Genomic DNA, 24,196 nt, shown 5'->3' on the forward strand with positions numbered 1-24,196 from the left:
CCATGGCTTGTTGTTAGCATAGCAGTGTACAGTTCTCACTGGAACTACAATGTCCATACAGAAGTTGATGTAGTCAATAGTGCAGTCAACAACCTCCTCAATGTTCCCACTATGTGATCCCTGCAGGATATCCCAGTCTGTAGTTCCAAAGTAGTCTCTCAGTGCCTGCTCTGCTTCAGGGGACCACTTCCTGAATGAGTGCGTGGTTGTAGGTAGGACCCTCACTCTTGGTTTGTAGTGAGGCTGAAGCAGAACCAAGTTATGATCTGCTTTCCCAAGCGCAGGCAGCGAGGTGGCGCAGTATGCGTCTTTAACGTTTGCATACAGTAAGTCAATAGTCTTATTTCCCCGGCTGTTACAGTCCACATACTTGGAGAAGACAGGTAATGTTTTGTTCAGCGTCACATGGTTAAAGTCTCCAGCGATTAGCACAAGCGCCTCAGGGTGCTGCGTTTGTAACTTAGCAACAGCAGAATGGATGATGTCACTCGCTATCTCCACGTCCGCCGAGGAGGAATGTAAACAATAACAACAATGACGTGTCCAAACTCTCTGGGCAAGTAATAGGGATGCAGACTTGCGGCCACCCCTCCTTTAACCGTCACCTTATCGTGGTGGAGGGGTTTGCGTGTCCCAATGATCCTAGGAGCTCTGTTGTCCGGGGCTTTATGCCCCTGGTAGGGCCACCCAAGGCAAACTGGTCCTAGGTGAGGGATGAGACAAAGAGCGGTTAAACAAACCTCCTATGAAGAAAAACAATTTTGGACGGCGTTTTCCCTTGCCCGGACGCGGGTCACCGGGGCCCCACTCTGGAGCCAGGCCTGGAGGTGGGGCTCGATGGCGAGCGCCTGGTGGCCGGGCCTGCACCCATGGGGCTCGGCCGGGCACAGCCCGAAGAGGCAACGTGGGTCCCCCTTCCCATGGGCTCACCACCTATGGGAGGGGCCAAGGAGGTCGGGTGCAGTGTGAGTTGGGTGGTGGCCGAAGGCGGGGACCTTGGCGGTCCGATCCTCGGCTGGAAGGGCGTGATTGGGAGGAATGGCCCCCCTGATCTGAACCCGAGCGGTGTTTTGTTATTGGACTTCTGTGCTCGTCACGGATTGTCCATAACGAACACCATGTTCAAGCATAGGGGTGTTCATATGTGCACTTGGCACCAGGACACCCTAGGTCTCAGTTCGATGATCGACTTTGTGGTCGTGTCGTCGGACTTGCAGCCACATGTCTTGGACACTCGGGTGAAGAGAGGGGCGGAGCTGTCAACTGATCACCACCTGGTGGTGAGTTGGCTTCGATGGTGGGGGAGGATGCCGGTCAGGCGTGGTAGGCCCAAACGTGTTGTGAGGGTCTGCTGGGAACGTCTGGCAGAGCCCCCTGTCAGAAGTAGCTTCAACTCCCACCTCCGGCAGAACTTCGACCACATCCCGAGGGAGGTGGGGGACATTGAGTCCGAATGGGCCATGTTCCGTGCCTCTATTGTTGAGGCAGCTGACCGGAGCTGTGGCCGTAAGGTGGTCGGTGCCTGTCGTGGCGGCAATCCCCGAACCCGCTGGTGGACACCGGCGGTGAAGGATGCCGTCAAGCTGAAGAAGGAGTCCTACAGGACCCTTTTGTCCTGTGGGACCCCGGAGGCAGCTGATAGGTACCGGCAGGCCAAGCGGAATGCGGCTTTGGTGGTTGCTGAGGCAAAAACTCGGGCGTGGGAGGAGTTTGGGGAGGCCATGGAGAATGACTTTTGGACGGCTTCGAGGAGATTCTGGTCCACCATCCGGCGTCTCAGGAAGGGGAAGCAGTGCAGTGTCAACACTGTATATGGTGGGGATGGTGCGCTGCTGACCTCGACTCGGGATGTTGTGGGTCGGTGGGGGGAATACTTCGAAGACCTCCTCAATCCCATTAACATGCCTTCCAATGAGGAAGCAGAGCCTGGGGACTCAGAGGTGGGCTCCCCCATCTCTGGGACTGAGGTCACCGAGGTGGTCAAAAAACTCCTTGGTGGTAGGGCCCCGGGGGTGGATGAGATACGCCCGGAGTTCCTCAAGGCTCTGGATGTTGTAGGACTGTCTTGGCTGACACGCCTCTGCAACATCGCATGGACATCAGGGACAGTGCCTCTGGATTGGCAGACCGGGGGTGGTGGTCCCCCTCTTTAAGAAGGGGGATCGGAGGGTGTGTTCCAACTACAGAGGGATCACACTCCTCAGCCTCCCTGGAAAAGTCTATTCAGGGGTCCTGGAGAGGAGGGTCCGTTGGATAGTCGAGCCTCGGATTCAGGAGGAACAGTGTGGTTTTCGTCCTGGTCGCGGAACAGTGGACCAGCTCTATACCCTTAGCAGGGTCCTGGAGGGTGCATGGGAGTTTGCCCAACCAGTCTACATGTGTTTTGTGGACTTAGAAAAGGCATTCGACCGTGTCCCTCGGGGAATCCTGTGGGGGGTACTCCGAGAGTATGGGGTACCGGCCCCCCTGATAAGGGCTGTTCAGTCCCTGTACGATTGGTGCCAGAGCTTGGTCCGCATTGCCGGCAGTAAGTCGAACCCGTTTCCAGTGAGAGTTGGACTCCGCCAGGGCTGCCCTTTGTCACCGATTCTGTTCATATCTTTTATGGACAGAATTTCTAGGCGCAGCCAGGGTGTTGAGGGGGTCCAGTTTGGTGGGCTCAGGATTGGGTCACTGCTTTTTGCAGATGATGTTGTCCTGTTTGCTTCATCAGGCCGTGATCTTCAGCTCTCTCTGGATCGGTTCGCAGCCGAGTGTGAAGCGGCTGGGATGAGAATCAGCACCTCCAAATCCGAGACCATGGTCCTCAGCCGGAAAAGGGTGGAGTGCCCTCTCAGGGTTGGTAGCGAGATCCTGCCCCAAGTGGAGGAGTTCAAGTATCTCGGGGTCTTGTTCACGAGTGAGGGAAGAATGGAGCGTGAGATCGACAGGCGGATCGGTGCGGCATCCGCAGTAATGCGGGCATTGCATCGGTCTGTCGTGGTGAAAAAGGAGCTGAGCCTCAAGGCGAAGCTCTCAATTTACCAGTCGATCTATGTTCCTACCCTCACCTATGGTCATGAGCTATGGGTAGTGACCGAAAGAACGAGATCGCGAATACAAGCGGCTGAAATGAGTTTCCTCCGCAGGGTGTCTGGGCTTTCCCTTAAAGATAGGGTGAGAAGCTCAGTCATCCGGGAGGGGCTCAGAGTAGAGCCGCTGCTCCTCCGCATCGAGAGGAGTCAGATGAGGTGGCTCGGGCATCTGATCAGGATGCCTCCTGGACGCCTCCCTGGTGAGGTGTTCCGGGCACGTCCAACCGGGAGGAGGCCCCGGGGAAGACCCAGGACACGCTGGAGGGACTATGTCTCTCGACTGGCCTGGGAACGCCTTGGGATTCTCCCGGAAGAGCTAGAAGAAGTGGCCGGGGAGAGGGAAGTCTGGGCATCTCTGCTCAAGCTGCTGCCCCCGCGACCCGACCTCGGATAAGCGGGAGACAATGGATGGATGGATGGATGGATGGATGGACTTGCGGCCAACAGTTCGATGCCCCTGCAGCAAGTGGAGACTTTGACTTTAACATGTCCAGACTTACACCACCTTGTATTAACATAGAGAGCTAGACTTCCTCCTTTGTGCTTCCCGCAGGTACTTGCGTCTCTGTCCACTCTAACTGTGCAAAACCGGGTAGCTCCACGTTAGCTTCTGGGATGGTGGTAGTTAGCCACGTTTCGCAAAAGCACAACAAACTGCATTCTCTGTAGGTTCTGACATTTTTCACCAGCGCAGCCAGTTCGTCGTTCTTATTTGAGATTGAGTTCACATTTTCCAGGATCACAGAAGGCACCGAAGGCTTAAAACACCACTTTCTCGCAAGCCGCTTCATTTTTAGCTTAGTGCCGGCTCTGCTGCTACAATACCGCCTTCTTACCTCGTTAGGTAGGGTAGGTGAATTGGCAATGCTAAATTGGCCATAGTGTTTAGCTGTGTGTGTGTTTGCTGTGCAATGGCCTGGCGCCCTGTTCAGGTTTGTTCCTGCCTTGCACGCTATGCTAGCTGGGATAGGTTCCAGCACCCCCGTTACCCTCTTCAGGACAAAGAGGTTTAGAAAATGACTGACTTGAGTGTTTTTATATGTGAAGAGTAGAGGTACATTCTGACAAGAAGCAGTAATAACTGCATTCTAACCTACTGTAATAGTTCATGGAGCACTAAGCTTTATAAAATACAGTCTTAAGATGCAATTCTAACAAAACATGAGTTTCCTATTCATACTATTTAAAGGTTTTTCAAAATGTGTAAACGACTGCATTAACAGTTTCTTATGTCTTCAATCATTTCAAAATTATTTACTTGCAAGCACATTAATTTGGTTGATATTAATCTCAAAACTGTAGGCAACACTGGTTACAGATAGAAGTAATAATGTGACATTTTAAGCAATAATAGAAAAAAAAAGTCACAAGCAAATTGTATTCATGGTTACTTTTAAAAATAGGAAATTATTGAAATTTATGAGTCATTCCTAGAAAAAAATAAAAAAACAAAGGGTGTTGACTGCTATGTAGAAGAACTCAGTGAGTGGGACTTTATTCAGAATGTCTCTGAATAACAATGAGCAAATCCTCAAATACTAGACAAGTTCCCAATGTGCAAAGAAATCTCTGCAATCTCGTGAAGCGTTCAATGTCTACATTCCAAAAGATATACACATGAAGAGCACAGAACAAAAAGGTTGTACAATCGCAAAAGAAATAACACAAATTCAAATAGATTGAACACAATTAATTATGAAAGTACTTTAATATTTCTAAGAAATAGCTTTCTGGTAGAAAAAATAAAAAGTCTCTGCTTCTGTCTGTAAGTAATTAAATTAAAGGTAAAAAAAAAAAAGAGAGCGCAGTCTGGGGTTTCAATGCTTGCTGGCTGCTTTAGTAGTACTGTGAAATAAGATTTTGGACAGCATGCAAGCTGCTTAAAATGAAGATTACCTTATGTAGCAGATGACATAATACAGATGAATAAAAGGGGCTAAAGACACTGAGTTAAATTGTCTGGAAAGATCACATTTAAAATTTATTACATTCATCTCTTCAGTGCTTACAAATTGTAGTCTGTATGTCAAAATTACTAATTGGAAAAAAAAAAAACACAAGTAAAAATACTGTACAGATATTTAATTTTGTCTGTATAATTTATGTGATGCTTGTTTTTAACTGACCTTAAAGCCTGTAGTTCTTAACCACTTAACGCACAACAGGACACTGCCATATTTCAAAGTTAATTGTGTAGATTGCAATAAATCCACAAGTCAATCTAAAGCAATAATATTTTTACATACCCAAGAGTGTCTTCTTTCAACTAAATCATAAGTGTCCATGTCGTCTGCTTTTTTTCTTTATTATAATATGTGATTTGCATACCTCAAGGCGAGCAGTGTGTTACAGCTGAGTGAATCTGCTTTTATCAAATATCTCATTACTGTTGAATAGCTGGGGTTCAGAGCACCCTAAGGATGTATAGTTGTCTATGACTGGTCATTTCTACTACTGTACATGTCATAGCTGTGCGTGAATGACAACAAATATAATGCCTAGATAACAAATCAGCATTATGCACCATTATACAACGTTATGCACAAAGCTTGTGTCAGATTCTGTGCAAAGTTTTAACTTTATTGAGAACAACGTGTTTGATGAAGGACTCATTATATGCTTGACTGGTAAGTACTGCCTAGTATAACTTTGAAGCATTGCGGAGTGCACTTTTATAGTTCAAGCATGATGGGCTGAATTACGTTACCCAGAGGCTGTCTGTTGCATGTTCTTCCTATGTTAGTTTTGTGAGCAATGCTCTTTCAGCTTCAACTTAGGGTACACTGGCAATGTTTCTTAGAGTAATAACAAGTAATAGTTATGCTGTACATGTTCTTGAAATTTCACATGAGAACCTGTAATTGTCACAACGAGCAGGCAGCTGGTGAGTAGCCAATGATTTTTCACAGGGACAGGGATATAATAATGAGCAACATAATGTGATGGTAACAAGTCCAGAGAGGCTCTCTAACACTAGCTTAGAGAAAGAACATAAATTCAAATGTCTTATGAATAAATCCATACGTTTTTACTTCCCTCCCTTGCCCCCAAATATGCTGAATTGTATGCCCACGCTAACTAGTTCCTAAAGAGCAAATGAATAAAAACAAGAAAGGGCAAAAGAGTGAAAAATAAAACCAACAAACATGGATACACAGGAAAAATAAAACAAGTTCCAAAAGCACTGAAACCAATGATAAAAGACCTTTTGAAAAAATGTTACTGTAAAAATACCAAGACTGAATCTAATAATTCTCAAAAAAGCTCAAAAAAAAGTTGATCAGTATTATGTCACATGCTGTTATTCATACATCATTTGCTCTGCAGCATGTATCACCACAGAAAAAAATGGGACAATTACACATGCCGCAGGGTGATGGTAAAACCAACAGGTAACCATGATGCCCCATACCCACAGCCGTGGCATCATATGTTTCTCCAGACATTGCTAGTTGTGACAAAAATGAACCAAGATGAGTGAGGTGAGGAAGACAAGCAAGACTTTTTTTTCCCAAAAGTATAGTAGAGTTTAATTAAATCATGAGAATGGAAGAATGCAAAACAGTGCATTTAAATAAAAAACAGTTTGATACATAATCACATCTATGATTCTTCTCTAAAATTGTGCTATAAAAACCACATAATGTCTTAAGGTACAAATAAATAGTTTAATATCCAGCATAAGGTGTTTCCTTTGCCTGGAAGTCACTCTGGATCCCCTTTAACACAGTCTGCCACTACCAGTGGTCACAGCAGACATGACCTGCACCACTCATGTTTACCGCAGATACACACTGCACCAATCACAGTTGCTGTAGTTCTGGACCTCCCACCTCCCTCTGCATCTACAACTCCCCCAGGATCTTGTCCTCTCTCAGATGCACACCATGCTTCAAATCCTCCTGTGTTTGATTGAGCAAAGTTCCAGTGGCCTGTCTCCATTCTTGTCTATTCTCATTTATTTGTTCAATAGACTTGAACCCATCCTTGGATCTTCTGCACCAGCTGTCAGCACTGCTCCTTATCAATTTGCTCAACAGTGCTGATGCCACACATTCTCATCTCTCCACCAAGTATCTCCTCAGCTGTCCTCCTCACAAGTGAGTGTCCTCTCCTTCTCTCTTTTTCTTTTCATTTATTCTTTTTCTTTCCTCCCTCTGTACTAACCTTCCCCCTTTCCTTAACCTTGTAGCCGGCTTGTTACTGCACAGGCTCAATCTTCTGATTTTCCTCTTCCATCTCTCCCAATCATATATCTCTTTTTTTTTCTTTCTTTTTCTCTCTCGTCTGTCCTACTCTGATTCATTATGTACTATACTTTGCGGGTGTAGATGCTTGCCTTAAAACGCCACATAGTGTTAATGATGAATGGCTGAGCTGGTTGTGCTTGCACATGAATGCACAATCAGCCAATGTCCCTATTGAACACCCCGTGGCTGCATGTCTTTCCACTGGCACATACCCACACCCGCAAGTCTGAACTGCACTGTTTCCATAAAAAAAAAACAAAAAACCACAGAACCATGTACACCAAACTCACTGTACCACAGCACTCAGTAAGATAAAAGACACAGAGTAATAAAAGAAGTACACAGAGAAGCCTAAAATATGTCCAAATAATTGTTCTGATAAAAATGACAAATATATGTGTAAAATGATAAATAAATATAAATCATTGATTAGATTTTGACAATTCACTGTTAAACCTCCCCAAATAGCAAAAAATCAAACCTACCTGATATTTTGTGAAAGTCTTCTTGCATCTGACTGAGCTCCTGCTCTAGATGTTGGATACGCTTACTGTTTGTTTTGCAGCCAAAATCTCTGTATTCCACCCAATATTTTTTCTCTTCTTCCAAAGCACATATATTATGCTCCAAGTCCTTCAAATGTGTTTGCATTTCTGTTAGATAAAGACAAAACATACTTTTTAGATAACTGGAATGTAGTCATTAATCATTTTAAAGTAAATTCAATTTGAATTAGGGCAGCAAATGGCTATGGAGGTTGGCACAGCTTGTTTCACAGTTTTAGGACATGAGGGTTTAACTCTAGTTTACTGAAATGTTTAAGTGGAATTTACAGGCGCTCCCTGTGTCTACAAGGAGTTTTCTTCAAGGTACTTTTGTTTTCTTTACACATTCTAAAAAATGTATGCATTAGATAAACTGGCTTTTCTGAATTGCCTTGATATAGGTGGGTGTGACTGTGAATGTGCCCTCTGGTATCCCACCCAAGCTAGATTTGTGCCAAGCACCTGATGCTGCTAGGATAGGCTGTAGCTCCAATGACCCTGAACAGGACTGTGTGGGTTCAATAATTAGTAGACAGATGTTCTTTAGTCACACTAACTGATTAATTTTCTTTAGGTCACACTTCTGTTTAAAAAAAGAAAAAGTAGAAGAATAACCGCCTGGTGTCAACTCCCACAGCTGGCAAAGTGGCAGAAAGAGAGGCAGAATCTTTAGCTCCCTCTTTTCAGAGAATAATTGTTTGAAACCATCTGTGCTGTATTTAATTCTGCTAAAGTTTGGAATCAATTTAGAGTTCATTGTATTAATGCTTTAGATTAAGGGTCTCCAATTCTGGTCCTGCAGTGAGGTTTACATTCTAACCTTTTTCTTAATTAGTGACCAGTTTTTGCTGCTAATTAATTCCTTTGTCTTAAATAGCAAGTCGATTAAAATTAAAACTCAGATCCCTTAATTATTTGTTTTTTCCTTAATTGGCAGCCAAACAATAATGAGATACTTGCTGGTCATGTGTTGACTCATTTTGTATGTGTTAGATTAACTGGCATTTTTGTATTACCTTGGTATAAGAGTGTGTGACTGTGAATGTGCCCACCATTGTTCTGGTATCTCCCCCAATGGTTGAGTCTGTGCCTAGCACCTGATGCTGTTAGTATAGGCTGCAGTTCCATGACCCGGAACTGAATTGTGTATGTCCAATAAATAATGGATGTCACACTAACTGATGAATGTCCATTATACAATATCCAAAATTAAAGAAAGTTGAAGGTCTCACTAACGTTGATCTGCTCATGTCCACAAAACATTTGGGTGGTGTTCTCAGGGAAAAAAGAAATTGAAAGGTTTTGGAAATGTCTGCTGCTGCAGAATGAGAGCACCAATAAACCGGAACTTATAACAAGTTTCACTAACAACAAGAATGGGCGTATAATTAAGAAGCTATTGGATTGAAATTGGAGTTTGAGGTCCAGACTTAGCAGATCATTTGTTTGCTCAGTTCAGTCTCATTTTTATTTGGGTGCCATGTAAGTAAAAAATTAACCAATTCAGAAAACTGCATCTTAATAAGAAAGTCATTTCAAATAAAGGCAAAAGGAGTTAATTAGCAACAAAAACTGGTCAGCAATTGAGAAAGAGGTTAGAATGAAAACGTGCAGCCACATTAGTGCTCCAGGACATGAATTGGAGACCCTTTCCTTAAATTAACTTATTTGAGTCCTAATGACAAAGTGCAAGTTTCACTGCCTTTATTGAACACACTGACCTTACGTTCACTCTATTTGTAAAGGTGTGTCAATGTTTAGATGTCAATGTCGTGTCTGGCGGTGCCTGAAATGCTTCATCAGCATTGACTACAATCAAGCATTAAATGAATGTGTTGATCTCACACATTGTCTGCCCTATTCCTCTTTACATAAATGCTTCCACTTAATGTGTAATCTTGCATGAACTATTCTCTTCATACCATTTTACAGCATTTCTTGCCTGTGCCATTCCAAAATTTAAACTTTGTTCTGCTGCAGTGACCAGGACCAGCTCTAGCTGTCACATAGTATTTGTAAATTGCAGTGGACTTGCACTCCCCATTTTGAGCTGAAATAGAATTAAGCAAATTGAAAATGAGTGAACACATTTTACTGCCTAGATCAGGTCCTGTATGTTGATTTATTTTTAAAACAATGTCATTTACTCCTTTTTTGCCGTCACTATAATAAAAATCAAAAGCAGCCTAAAGGTAAGTTCATTATATTGTACTTAAGCGAAGAAATCCTGACCAGTACGGACGAACTGAGGCGAAAGGTTTTCAGAGTGAATAGCAAAATGTGCCGGCACTCTGCTGATGAAACATAAGCCTCTGTTGCAAAAACAGACAAACACAGGGAGGACATGCCAAGTCCGTACAGAATGCACCCGTGCCTACTGTATATGAAATGCAAGCATTGTAAAAGGCACTGTATTTGATATCTCACCTTGAAGTTGCTGCTCGTTTCTTTTAGAGATTTCCCATTGTTCCTTTGTGGCATGTTCCACTTGCTCTCTGTTTACTACTTTGCTTTGTTCTAATTCCATCTCCTTTTCCTTTACTTCCTTCAGCAAAGTTTTAAAGTGTGTCAGTTGTTCTTCCTTCAAGTCATCTTTCTTTAATTAAAGAATACAACAAAAATCTGATCAGCCACACCATACATGTAACTATGTTCACAACAATTTTTTTTTTTTTTTTTTTTTTAGCAGACACATATTTTATTGTCCTCGTTAGACTATAAAAATAATCATACTGGCATACTCACTTTCTTGGCTCATGCCTAAGAATGGTAGATAACATCTCATCTCATCACCTCAAACTGCTTTTCTTGGTGAGTATCAAATATGTCAGCCCAGATTTTCCTGTTACCAGCTACGGATGCCAGCTTTTGTTGGGGATATCCCAAGCATTACCAAGCCAGCTGAAAGATATAATCCCTCCAGTTTTTCCTGGGTCTGCCGCAGGGTCTCCACCCAGTGGGACATGCCCAAAGCAGCTCTAGGGGAGCCACAAAAGGGGTGTCCTTATGACATACCCTGACCATCCGAACTTGGTAGTGACTTGGATTGGAAACAAAGGGCAAAGACCTGATATGACTGGTAAACCACCAGTTAGAGTGTCCTGGGAATGTTTGGTTGAGGCTTCTGTTCATGATGAGTTCAACTCCAACCTCTAAGAGAACTTCTCCCATGTGCAATGCAAAGTTGGGGACACTGAGTTTGAATGGATCCTGTTCATGACATGAATTGTGAAAGCAGCAGCTGAAAGCTGTGGTCTTAAGGCAGACAGAGCATCTCATGGCAGCAACCTTAGGAACCAATGGTGGACACCAGAGGTGAGGAAAGCTGTCAGACTAAAGAAATCATGAGGAAATGCTCCCTGTGTGACCTCCTTACTCAGTTGAAAAGTATAGACTGGCTAAAAGGGTTACTGTAAAAGTGGTTGCAAAAGCATGGCAGGATTTTAGACAGGCCATGGAGAAAGAATATTGAATGTCCTCAAGGCTTTTCTGGCAAACTGTTGCCTCAAAAGGGGAATGCATGACCTTTCCCAGACTCTGTTAAGAAGAGATGGAGATGTGCTGACTTCTTTTGGAGAAAATGTCAAGTGGTTGAAGGAACAATAAGAAAGTTGTCAACCCAGTGGACATCCCATCCTAGATAGCATAACATATATAAATAATCTAGTGTTGATAACCCTAGTCCTGCAAGTTAAAAACACAAGCACTAAATGAATCTTTTAAGCTTTAAAAAGTAACAAAATAGAATGAACCTTAACAAACAATGGACACCTTTTTTAAATGATTATAATGGAAGAGTCACTAAGTTTTACAATACAAGTTTAGGCTGTAGTGCTTTTTGTTTTTGCTTTTGCTTAAATTTATGGACTATACACTTCTAATGTTCCCAGACAGATTTAAACTATCAATCAAAGGTAAAATGTCTCAAACACATTCCCAATGTTTCTGCAAAGTTCAATTGTTTGGAACCAAAATCAAAGTAAAGTCACCTAGAATTATTTTTTTCTACAGTGAAATTGTATGTTGAAGAGCTTTGGAATCCATCTTTTTATTGATTTTTTGCCTATAATGCATACTGTATAATACACTAGGTTTGGATAATTTCCAGTAGTTGATCTTTCCATCAGGATAATAAGATTCTCATACAGGCTCTATCACAAAGAACTACTGAATGATCCTTTCATCCTCTCGGTTTATGAAACAACTTATTACTATGCAGGGTCACAGAAAGTTAGAGATTATATGAGATTATTAGGTGTAGAGCAGGAACTTGCACAGAATTGGGTGCCAGCTCATTATAGTGCACATTCATGCACTTAAATCACTCATACCCAGACCAGTTTATTAAATCTGCATGTCTTTGAGATGAGAGATGTGACCAGAGAACACCCACATTGACATGGAGAGAACAAGGCAAAATTCTCCAACACAACGAATTGGTTGGATATCACTGCTTACCATGATGTCATTGGGTGCATTTACATGAGCTTTAATAACCTAGTTATTCAAGGAAACCTGGTTTATAAAATGTCATGTAAACTCTTATTCTGGTTAGAGAAACAAGGTTAACACAATTAGATTTCTCTGAAAGTAACCTGCTTATGTAGCTTTGTAAAACCTTAATTGGGTTAGCGTTATGGATTTTTAGTCTGTGCATAGCTGTTGCACTCTGTTCACCTGCTTTGCATGCGCATTCAGCAACCACAGGTAAAAGTGTCCACAAGATAAATTTCCTGAAGGAAATGCTCGGGTGATCACATTATTCCTTCTCCTGGTTGAAATACAGTAATCTGTCTCAATATTTCAGAAATCGTTAAATTTATGTTGATGAGCTAAATGGACAGTGCTTAGCTCAGCAGCACGATCTCGGAAGCAGTGTTGGATTTAACACGTTAAAAGGAATGCGTGTTTTGTAGTCTGATTACTTTTTAAAGTAACCCATAACCTATAGTTATTTATTGAAGTAAAAATTCCTGCAATATTATTATCGCAATAGCACCGAGTGCAATGCAAGAAGCACACATACTGGTATGCCAGTCCTTTGCAGGACTCGGTCACGCAGCCAAGCACAAAAGAGTGTACTGCATGTGATTTGGTAATAGAAACCTATAACAAAAAGTATCGGTTTAGTTTTTCATCAAGCTATTTGCTGTAGATGTTGAAACAGTGCGATCGGGTGGCACAGTGCCAGTATTCATACCATGAAACATTGGTGGTCCAGGCTGAGGATGTAAAAACATCCATCCATCCATTTTCCAACCCGCTGAATCCGAACACAGGGTCACGGGGGTCTGCTGGAGCCAATCCCAGCCAACACAGGGCACAAGGCAGGAACCAATCCCGGGCAGGGTGCCAACCCACCGCAGGACACACACAAACACACCCACACACCAAGTACACACTAGGGCCAATTTAGAATCGCCAGTCCACCTAACCTGCATGTCTTTGGACTGTGGGAGGAAACCCACACAGACACGGAGAGAACATGCAAACTCCACGCAGGGAGGACCTGGGAAGTGAACCCAGGTCCCCAGATCTCCCAACTGCGAGGCAGCAGCGCTACCCACTGCGCCACCGTGCCGCCCATGTAAAAACATGATGGATGTTGTTTACTTCACAACACATGAAGGACTAAACACATTTATAAAACACAAGAAAATGATCACAGGCTTCATGCTTATTTTCAGATTCATAGTGTCTGATGAAAATGTTTTTGAACAGTTTAATGGTGTCTGAGCATTTTGCCAAAGGAGAATTCCAGGTACGGGAAAGTTTTAAAGAAAGCAGGTCTCTGCCTTAACAGGGTTACTCACCTTATCCAGATTTTGTATGTGCATATAAACCCACACACTGTTTTACACTATTAGTGAATGATGTCTGCTTATGTGACCGTTTTATTGTATTCTATTAAGAGCTAACTACTGACACCCACCCTTAGCTTCAGCAGACTAGATTCCATTTTTAACCTGGTCAATATCTGTGTGGATTTTGCATGTTCTGCATATGAATTTTTCTTCAGGCATCACAGAGGTACTCCCATATTCCAGAAACATGCAGAATAACTTAACCGGCTATTTGCAATTGACACCCTGAACTAGATTAAGCAGTTTCAAGGATAGGTGGATGGAATATTTACTTTTATTTATCTGATGCAGATGTAGTAAGGGTGATAGCAAGAAGGGTGCTTGGCATGACATCTGGACAGAGGAAGGAGGGAAAGGAAACCTGGTGGTGGAATGGGGAAGTACAGAAGAGTATACAGAGGAAGAAGATGGCAAAGAAGAAGTGGGATAGTCAGAGAGATGCAGAAAGTAGTCAAGAGTACAAGGAGATAAGGCACAAGGTGAAGAGAGAGGTCTGCGATGGGCTGGCGCCCTGCCCTGAGTTTGTTTCCTGCCTTGTGCCCTGTGTTGACTGGGATTGGCTCCAGCAGACCCCCGTGACCCTGTAGTTAGGATATAGCGGGTTGGATAATGGATGGATGGATGAAGAGAGAGGTGGCAAAGGCTAAAGAAAAGGCGTATGATGAGTTGTATGAGAGGCTGGACACTAAGGAGGGAGAAAAGGACCTGTACCGATTGTCTAGACAGAGGGACCGAGCTGGGAAAGATGTGCATCAGGTTAGGGTGATAAAGGATAAAGATGGAAACGTACTCACAAGCGAAGAGAGTGTGTTGAGCAGATGGAAAGAGTACTTTGAGAGGCTAATGAATGAAGAGAGAGAGAAGAGGTTGGATGATGTGGAGATAGTGAATCAGGAAGTGCAACAGATTAGCAAGGAAGAAGTAAGGACAGCTATGAAGAGTGGAAAGGCCGTTGGTCCAGATGGCATACCTGTGGAAGCATGGAGGTGTTTAGGAGAAATGGCAGTGGAGTTTTTAACCAGATTGTTTAATGGAATCTTGGAAAGTGAGAGGATGCCTGAGGAGTGGAGAAGAAGTGTACTGGTGCCGATATTTAAGAATAATGGGGATGTGCAGGACTGCAGTAACTACAGGGGAATAAAATTGATGAGCCACAGCATGAAGTTATGGGAAAAAATAGTGGAAGGTAGGTTAAGAAGTGAGGTGATGATTAGTGAGCAGCAGTATGGTTTCATGCCAAGAAAGAGCAGTACAGATACAGTGTTTACTGTGAGGGTGTTGCTGGAGAAGTAAAGAGAAGGCCAGAAGGAGTTCCATTGTGTCTTTGTGGACTTGGAGAAAGCATATGACAGGGTGCCTTGAGAGGAGTTGTGGTATTGTATGAAGAAGTCAGGAGTGGCAGAGAAGTACGTAAGAGTTGTACAGGATATGTACGAGGGAAGTGTGACCATGGTGCGGTCTGCGGTAGGAGTGACGAATGCATTCAAGATGGAGGTGGGATTACATCAGGGATCGGCTCTGAGCCCTTTTTTATTTGCAATGGTGATAGACAGATTGACAGATGAGAAAAGACAGGTGTCCCCGTGGACTATGATGTTTGCAAATGACATTGTGATCTGTAGCGACAATAAGGAAGCAGATTGAGGAGACCCTGGAGAGGTGGAGATATGCTCTAGAGAGGAGAGGAATGAAGGTCAGTAGGAACAAGACAGAATACATGTGTGTGAATGAGAGGGAGGTCAGTGGAATGGTGAGGATACAAGGAATACAGTTGGCAAAGGTGAATGAGTTTAAATACTTGGGATCAACAGTACAGAGTAATGGGGATTGTGGAAGAGAGGTGAAAAAGAGGGTGCAGGCAGGGTGGAATGGGTGGAGAAGAGTGTCAGGAGTAATTTGTAATAGACGGGTATCAGCAAGGGTGAAAAGGAAGATCTGCAGGACAGTAGTGAGACCAGCTATGTTATATGGGTTGGAGACGGTGGCACTGACCAAAAAGCAGGAGACAGAGCTGGAGGTAGGAGGTAGCAGAGTTAAAAATGCTAAGATTTGCACTGGGTGTAACGAGAATGGATAGGATTAGAAATGAGTACATTAGAGGGTCAGCTCAAGTCAGAGAGGCAAGATTGAGCTGGTTTGGACATGTGCAGAGGAGAGATGCTAAGGATAGAGCTGCCAGGCAAGAGGAAAAGAGGAAGGCCTAAGAGAAGGTTTATGGATGTGGTGAGAGAGGAGATGCAGGCGATGGGTGTAACAGAACAAGATACAGAGGACAGAAAGATATGGAAGAAGATGATCTGCTGTGGTGACAGAAGAAGAGGATTTATCTGATGCCAAACTTTTCAAAATGATAAATGGCTAAATGCTTATCCTGCTACAAAAGATGAGTGGACATGGACAACAGCATTTAATAAAAGGTCTAATGGAATACTTAAATTAATCTTAAATTATAGGCCAGATCATGTCTAAGTCATTCAACTACATGATGTAATAACATTCTTCTGCTTACTCTCTCCTTGAATTGTTTGTTTTTTTCTAGAAGTTCTTGCACCTGAAGCTGGAACTCTTGTATTTCAGTTTCTTTGATTTGCATTCTAGAGAAAAGATTCAAACATATTATTTACTTACTTTTATGAATAGCTGTAGATTGATATGATGTTTGTTATATATTATTTTTTGCACAAGAAAAATTAATTCTACCTTAACAAAATATCTTATATATTTTAATTTTACAAGTTATTTAACAGCAGTGTTCACCTATGACACAGGAGCTACCAATTTACACTCGCTCACATTTGCGCCATTCATCTGTTAGCATCTCCAGCAGGTTAAATGTACTTGGGTGTTGTTATGGAAATGTCCAAGTTTCATTTATTTAAAAAATAACTAAATTATTCTTTTGTTTGTTGCAATCTTAATGGCATGGTGCTGTGTTTTTGCTTCATATTTCGCACTCAAGAAAGCATACTTGATACAATGCGTCACAGTGTATGAGTCAACCGATGACCAATCAGATAATTCCTACTTGTATTTAAGAGCCAGGAGTTGCAGTTTAGACTTTGCCTATACTTTACCTACAAATAAATGAAAGACTCTCAAAACAAATTAAAAAGAAGGCCATTATGTTTAAAAATTACAGATTTCTGACAAGGTGTTGGAGACTACAATTTCAAGTTTGCCTAATCATTTGTTTAATGTCTTCAAATCATTGCCACCCAAGAAACAGATAACTAGTGATTTGTTTTTTTATGTGGAAAGGATATGGAAGAAAAGTCTGAGTACCTGACAAATACAAATCAAACACAAAATAAAACACCTGGCTCAGGTGGGTATTAATACGTATATGATTTTCATTCTTCACTAAATTATGCACAAATGTTCATTGAAAACTATCCTGTATTACCTACTGTAACATCTGACTTTTCCTTTACTCGTATGAGATGTCTTCCTGTTCCTTTAAAAATCTCCTGTTTGTATTTTCACATTCGCTGACTAGTTGGTACTGTGCAGTGCTTTCTAATATTTACCTAATACCACAAATACTAGGGGCACTAGGATGCTATCCGACTGTTCGTCTTAGTCATTAGAGAGTTGGAAAGCTTGAAAATACATATATACAAATTTTGTCAAAAAATATGATGACATGTATTATACGAGTATAACTGTAAAAAAAAAAAAACAAGTGAAGTCTACTGCTCTCACTTACTGTTGTAGAAAAATAAACCATTACTGGTTCATTGCATAAATGAGACATTAAATTACATATTGAGTACTGGCCATATTCAAATAGCCATTGGTCAAGCATGCATAGTAACAAGCATACTCTCTACAATACTACTACTACTCCTTCTCCTACCCAAGATTACATTTGTAGCCATTGCAATTTAATTTACTATGGCCAGAAACATGAATGGCCCAGAAAAGGTGTCTGAGTGTCTATCATTGATATCTTTCGGCAAACTCAAACTGCATATCAATCAAAATATTAGTGAAAACTTGTTTCTCCATATTTTAAACAATAGAAATATTTATAATTGGTTTCTAATATTGTACACTGAAAAGACATAATTTCATCAAGATGATCTAAAAAGCCTCTCCATCAACCTGGCATCATACATTTGTTCTATTTCTAAAATTAAACATGTCTCTTTTGCTTCCAACCTGTTCTTGCGCAGGAGAAAGCAGAAGTGGGTCAAAACATAATACAGTACAGCTCTTAATGGCTTTAGCTTGTTTACCTGTTCTCTTACGAGTGACAGTGTGACCTAGTGGCTAAGTCGTTTAATGTTAAACTAGGACGTTGCCAATACAGTCAGTTTCTATGCGAGTATCGTAAATGACCAGTGATCCAGTCTACATAAAAAAATATGCAAAAGAAAACTGTGCTTTAGCTTTACTTGTATTTTAAATTGCCCTAAGATGGTGTGCAGATTTGTAAATTGATTTGGGTAAAGTTATGGGATAAATATGTCTATAATATGCCTCAATACTACTGCTGAGATTTTCAAACACTTGGAAGTAATTTTGTGGAGGTGTTTGAATCATTACAAAAATGTTCCTTTATCACATGATATTTGATCTAATAACACAAAACTGAAACCTTTCATTTCCACCAGTCTTGTTGTTAGCAGCACATGCTAAAATGTTACAGTTCATGATTAGCTCTTAACTTTTCCTATTCAGCACCTTATAGCAATATCAGACTTCTATGAGTTCCCAAATTGCAATCAACTGCTTCCATAGACAGACACAAAAATTAATTTATGCCAAGAAGCCAAAGAGTCTTGAGATAAAGGTTGAGTCATGTGAATTCTCATTACACGATGGACACAGAATCAGAGTAGTTCCCTCACCTACATATCCTGTATTTATTTGCTTACTTATTGTTCTCCTATTGGTTTCTTTCCAATATGCCAATACAAACCCCAGACTTTAGCAGAAGGATGAGGAGAGAAGAAATATCCACTATATACAAATGTAATGCACTTTTAATTTTAAAGTCTACTTGCTTTTCACTAAGTTGAGGCTGTAGAGCGTACATTAGTCCATTACACATCACTCACTGAAAAAAAATACCGTTATTGATCCTGGCTGTCTATATAAAAACAATGGTCTAGCTTCACACAAAACTTGCTTTAATTGCACTTCAGGTTTTAAGGTGTGGTTTGTCTCCATTTCTATACTGTACTCACTGAAATGTTAATAAGGCTTCTGCTGAAGATGTCTGATTCTCCAGTCGTCCATTATTCTTCTTTTTCTTCTTTCCCATGTTCCCCTATGAGAGGGGTCAATAACTGAAAAAATATAACATCATTGTAAGTAAGCAGTTGAAAGGGCAGTTTTAGAAAGAATGCTTAAAAATTCCAGAATGTGGATTATAACATGGTGGTCCAGTGATTAGCACTGTTTCTCACTGCATGGGGAGACTATTTTTGAACCACAACACTGTCTAAGAGTTTGCACCTTCCATACATGTTCCTGTGCATTTTTCACCAGACAATCTAGTTTGTTTCTTTCCCCATATCACAAAGACGTGCTGGGTAAAATAATTTTGAATTCTTAGTTTTCCTAGTATGCATGATTGTGCACTTCACTCAGGACTGTTTCTGGCCTTTTACCAAATGCTTAAACTTAAAATAAACACATCAAAAATAAGTAAATAGACATTCTCACTTTTAAAGATAAGGGCATTTTAACATATGAGGACTATTAACATTCATTTATACATAAATACATCTGATTGGGCAACTTTTACCAGATATATTCCAGTTACTATCCATCCATCCATCCATTTTCCAACCCGCTGAATCCGAACACAGGGTCACGGGGGTCTGCTGGAGCCAATCCCAGCCAACACAGGGCACAAGGCAGGGAAACAATCCTGGGCAGGGTGCCAACCCACCGCAGTCCAGTTACTATATTTGTTGATATTAGAGTGATCAGCCATCTCTCATTTGCTGGGACAGCTCCATAAATCAACCTCAATCTGGGTGACCTCACTTATTCTTACTGTAGATGTGACTAATTTCTTATTGGCAGTGACACTGTGAAGCAGTTATTAGCACTGCTGTCTTGTGGACACGCTTATCTGTGGTTTGAATTCTGTGACTGGTTGCTATCTATATGGAGTTGGAGTGCCCTTCTATGCCTGTATGGGACTTCTTCCCACATCCTTAAAGACGTGCTTTTCAAGTTGATTGGAAATTCTAAATTGGCTCTATGTGAGTCAGCTTGATGATGGATTTGTTGCTTTATCAATGGTTAGTTTCAGCCTTAGTCCTATGTTGCTCTGATAGACTCCAGCTCCCAATGACTACAAACACAACAAAACAGTTTACAGAATATTATGTTAAACTAGGCCTGCTCACTTCACTTGCCAAACTCTCCCCCCCAACCAGTGCAGTTGTGAAGAGGGCACCCCAAGAAGATGTGGCTGCTCCTCCGAAACCCCTCTTAAATGGGGATACAATGGGAAACAAATACAGTGTTTTTTTCTTTTTTACCTCCTCTTTGCTCGATAAGCTGCTGGATTGCTGCTGCTGCCGTGCCGCGTTATCTGCATTTCGGGCGGCACTGCAAACATTTAAAAGCCTGTACAGCAGCAGTCCTTTTGTCTCACTACCTTGTCTCTCTTCTTCCCCAGGCATCCTCAAACGCTATTCGATCTCTTTTCGCTGTTCCGTTATTTCACAGAGTAATATTTTCCATTTGTTTGCGCTAATGCAATCTTTACTCTCTTTTTTTTTTTGAGACTTTCGAATTTTCCTACTTCTGTTATCTCTAACCTGCTCTGCATGTGTATCACAGGACTTGCTTCCAAAGGTGGTCAAGTCACATCATACTTACAATCTCGCGGGACGTGAAAGTGTCTCTGTCTCTCTTCAAATGATCTCCCTTGAAAAGATCACGTCTTGTCGCAGGAAAAAAGTCTCGTCGCAACAGAGAGATATTCAAAACATAACTTACGCAGAATTTCCAATAATTATATTATTCATATACCTTCTGGCTAACTATACATCAGTACACTATGTCAATTCACATTAGCTCAAAACAGACACAATGTGAAAAATCAGTTGTCCTGCAATTGTAACATCTACGTCAACACACTCAAGCCAGTTGGCTTGCTTTAGCCATGTATGCACCCTGCAAAAACTACTTGCGGAAAAAAATAGCCAACTAAACAGAAGATTAGCAGACTGACACCTCCAGCTAAGAATAAACAATTTCTAATTTTACATTTGGAAAGTTAATCAAGGCGGCACGGTGGCGCAGTGGGTAGCGCTGCTGCCTCGCAGTTGGGTGATCTGGGGACCTGGGTTCGCTTCCCGGGTCCTCCCTGCGTGGAGTTTGCATGTTCTCCCCGTGTCTGCGTGGGTTTCCTCCGGGCGCTCCGGTTTCCTCCCACAGTCCAAAGACATGCAGGTTAGGTGGATTGGCGATTCTAAATTGGCCCTAGTGTGTGCTTGGTGTGTGGGTGTGTTTGTGTGTGTCCTGCAGTGGGTTGGCACCCTGCCCGGGATTGGTTCCCTGCCTTGTGCCCTGTGTTGGCTGGGATTGGCTCCAGCAGACCCCCGTGACCCTTTGTTCGGATTCAGCGGGTTGGAAAATGGATGGATGGATGGAAGTTAATCAAATTGTCAGAGACACTCTAATGCATTGACTACATTATACTATTAAGAAATCCCTTGTCATCTGAGTGTCTGTGCTGTTGTTTCTAGCTCTGTGGAATTGTATATTTGGATATTTGAACTGCGCCAACATGGGTGAAAGATATGGGTATGCATTCTAATAACAGCATTTCAGCGGAAAACTTTAAACTAGTTAATTACATGCCGGTATCAGGGCAAGCCATAAAATGAATTTTTTTTTTTTATATTTAAAAATCTATGCAAGTTCATTTAGTTTGGCCAGGCTTAAACACTGATGACAGAAGAAACTGCTGCCATCATTGAACAAATCATAACGAAGAGCTCAAGTGTGACAGTCCCTGAGAGAACAGAAACCATAGGGATTAGTTATGGGCTAGTTACTCACATGCTCAAATATGAATTCAGAAGAAGGACATTTTTAGGGACTTTCAGTTTACCTTTAAAGTGTGGTACTCCTGGACATTTGTACTCTTAAGTATCTACAGCTTCAGCACTTGTGTGTAAGTCATGACATACAATTAGCTTAATTCACCTGATGAAACTCATTTTAGTTTGTGATATTTCATTTTGCCAAAGTGCACTCCAAAATGAAGAAGACAAAAATAAATTTCTCTGTTTGCAAATTTTTTTTTACATCTTAAAAAAAAAATAAACAGAACAATGAAAATGCCTAAAATGAAGTCACTTGAAGTCAAATATTTTTTTGCAGTTGAAGGTAGCACTGACACTGATATGGCGAGTGAGTTAGTGGCTTCTATTCTTCCACATAGAAGTGTGTATGTGTGTCATGAAAAGCAGCTGATTTGTACGATGTTGGTCAGAAATACAATGTGCTGTCACTTTAGTTTGAAGATTCTGTGATCAAGTATGATGGGATTCACCTATTTAAGGAATGAATACCCTAACTCCGGGGATCTCATGTTCGTTCAGTCCTGGGGTACCCATATGGCTGCTGGTTTTCATTCCAACCAGTTTAAAAAAAAAATAAATGGTTCAGTCTTACTTCTAAATTATGTAATTTTTCATTTAGTCTTTGACTTATTTTATTTTGCATTCAGAAATAAGTGCTAATATATTTACATGTAAAGAAAATTCAGAAATTTGCATTTTTTGCCCTACCTATCAATGTTAACTTTCTTGTCCCCATTCTTTTAAAGTTTACATTTTCTTTTGCAGTTGAATCCCTTATTTGTATCCAGCTACTAACGATTAGTGATGAGCAGTACAGACAAAGGTTCAGATCGCACTGAATAATACTAAAGGATCCGATGCTGCTAGGAGAATTTTGAGCTAATATATATCGTATGTATGTGTCAGAGCTTGGAGAAATTTAAGATGTATTTAGTGAGGTATAGAACTGGATACAGTATTATAACTCCAGATTGTAGCAATAGCTAAAAGCAGACATGGTGATTCTTCAGCACACACTCAATTTTTAAGTCAATGCAAGACTTGTCAAAAATCGTGTGTATTTTGTATGTATTTAGATGTACTCTATATTGATTGCATGTTTAAAAAGCCCCATATAACTAGTCAGATTTACATGTATCTGCTTTGAGGCAGTCAAACTGGGAAAAGTGGTGAGAAAAACTAGCCACCATCGCCCTTCTGGTTCATAACAACGTGTCGCTACGTGTATTATAAAGGCTGATCTGTGAAACCACACCCGCCTTGTTTTCCAAACCAGGCACCGTATGAATACCTTATTTTCCAGTCTAGGAGGCTGCCTCTTCATGCAGATAAATAAAGATGCCAATTTAGCTGCAGAAGAGTAGTTGCACAGCAAGAGAAAACGTTTTATTTGGCTAGCATGGAACCTTCACTGATGTCCATAAATAAATAATAAAGTGTGTTAGTGTTCTCAGAGATTATGTTAAAAACTGAATCTTTTTTATTTTGCTGGCACTCCTGTTACTAGACGTGTCTCAAAACTTTTGATCACCCCTTGTAAATTGTCCCAGTGAAGTACAGTGATTACCTTATAAACAAACTAAACGATATTAATCGTTAGTTATTTCTATGCCAATCATCGTAAGGAGCCATGCATTTTAGAAATCGATAAAGATATTGAAAGTAGACTGAAATTAAAACTCATACCTTCTGACTTAATCACGTCTGTAAATATTTTGTTTGTTTTCTGAGCTCAGCCACTTAGTTTTCCGAAAGCGCTAGCGTTGCTAATGGAAACAGGACACAGGTGAGTGACGTAATCATTGTGCGACTAACGCAGGAGTTATTCAGAAGCGCTGCATGAAAATGAGAAGTGAGGTCTGTTTCGGCGAGTTTGTTATAGGCCTATGTACAATTTGAAAAGAAAATAGGTAATAAACTATTTGATTAGTAAAATACATGTTTGAAGAACTTGCATTTCGTGATATTTATTCGCATAAATTAACTGAGCTGGACAATCTCACACACAGGCCTACAGGTGGACATTTTGTACTGGCAACTTAACATAATGTTCGTGTGTTTTGAGTTGAGTGAGGGTAGACGAAGGGAGTCTGGATGTTTATATGGTCAGTATGGCCGCGTGCCCAGATTGCATTTAAATTCCTACTTGCTGTTGCAACCCCATTTTTAACTCTAGTCGGAGCCCCACGATAAATACCAACGATGACAGTCCTTAAACTCAATAATCACAGTAAACCGAAAAGAGATTCGATTCGGCTACTGAGTCTGCGTGGCAGCCGAACATCACACAACGTTCGAAAATAACAGAAATATCACAGAAATAAAACACACATTTTTGGTAATGTGGTTTTGTTAAATGTAAAATATATATATGGAATTTGCTTAATCAGTCGGTGAACGGAT

The 24,196-nt window shown here is 41.4% G+C and overlaps 1 protein-coding gene across 1 annotated transcript in view; it reads right to left on the minus strand.

Moving 5' to 3' along the window:
- Positions 1–23,595, minus strand: part of ccdc83 (coiled-coil domain containing 83) — a 41,874-nt gene extending 18,279 nt beyond the window's left edge. Inside the window, exons 1-5 of the mRNA XM_028800266.2 lie at positions 23,480–23,595; positions 18,926–19,027; positions 16,243–16,327; positions 10,297–10,465; positions 7,810–7,977 (exon numbers count right to left, since the gene is read on the minus strand). Of these exons, the coding sequence (XP_028656099.2) occupies positions 7,810–7,977; positions 10,297–10,465; positions 16,243–16,327; positions 18,926–19,002 (499 nt within the window). The 5' untranslated portion in view covers positions 19,003–19,027; positions 23,480–23,595. The remainder of the gene's footprint in view (positions 1–7,809; positions 7,978–10,296; positions 10,466–16,242; positions 16,328–18,925; positions 19,028–23,479) is intronic.
- Between the last annotated feature and the right edge of the window lie 601 nt (positions 23,596–24,196).

The sequence above is a fragment of the Erpetoichthys calabaricus genome, chromosome 4, assembly GCF_900747795.2.
Source record: "Erpetoichthys calabaricus chromosome 4, fErpCal1.3, whole genome shotgun sequence".
Taxonomy (NCBI): domain Eukaryota; kingdom Metazoa; phylum Chordata; class Cladistia; order Polypteriformes; family Polypteridae; genus Erpetoichthys; species Erpetoichthys calabaricus.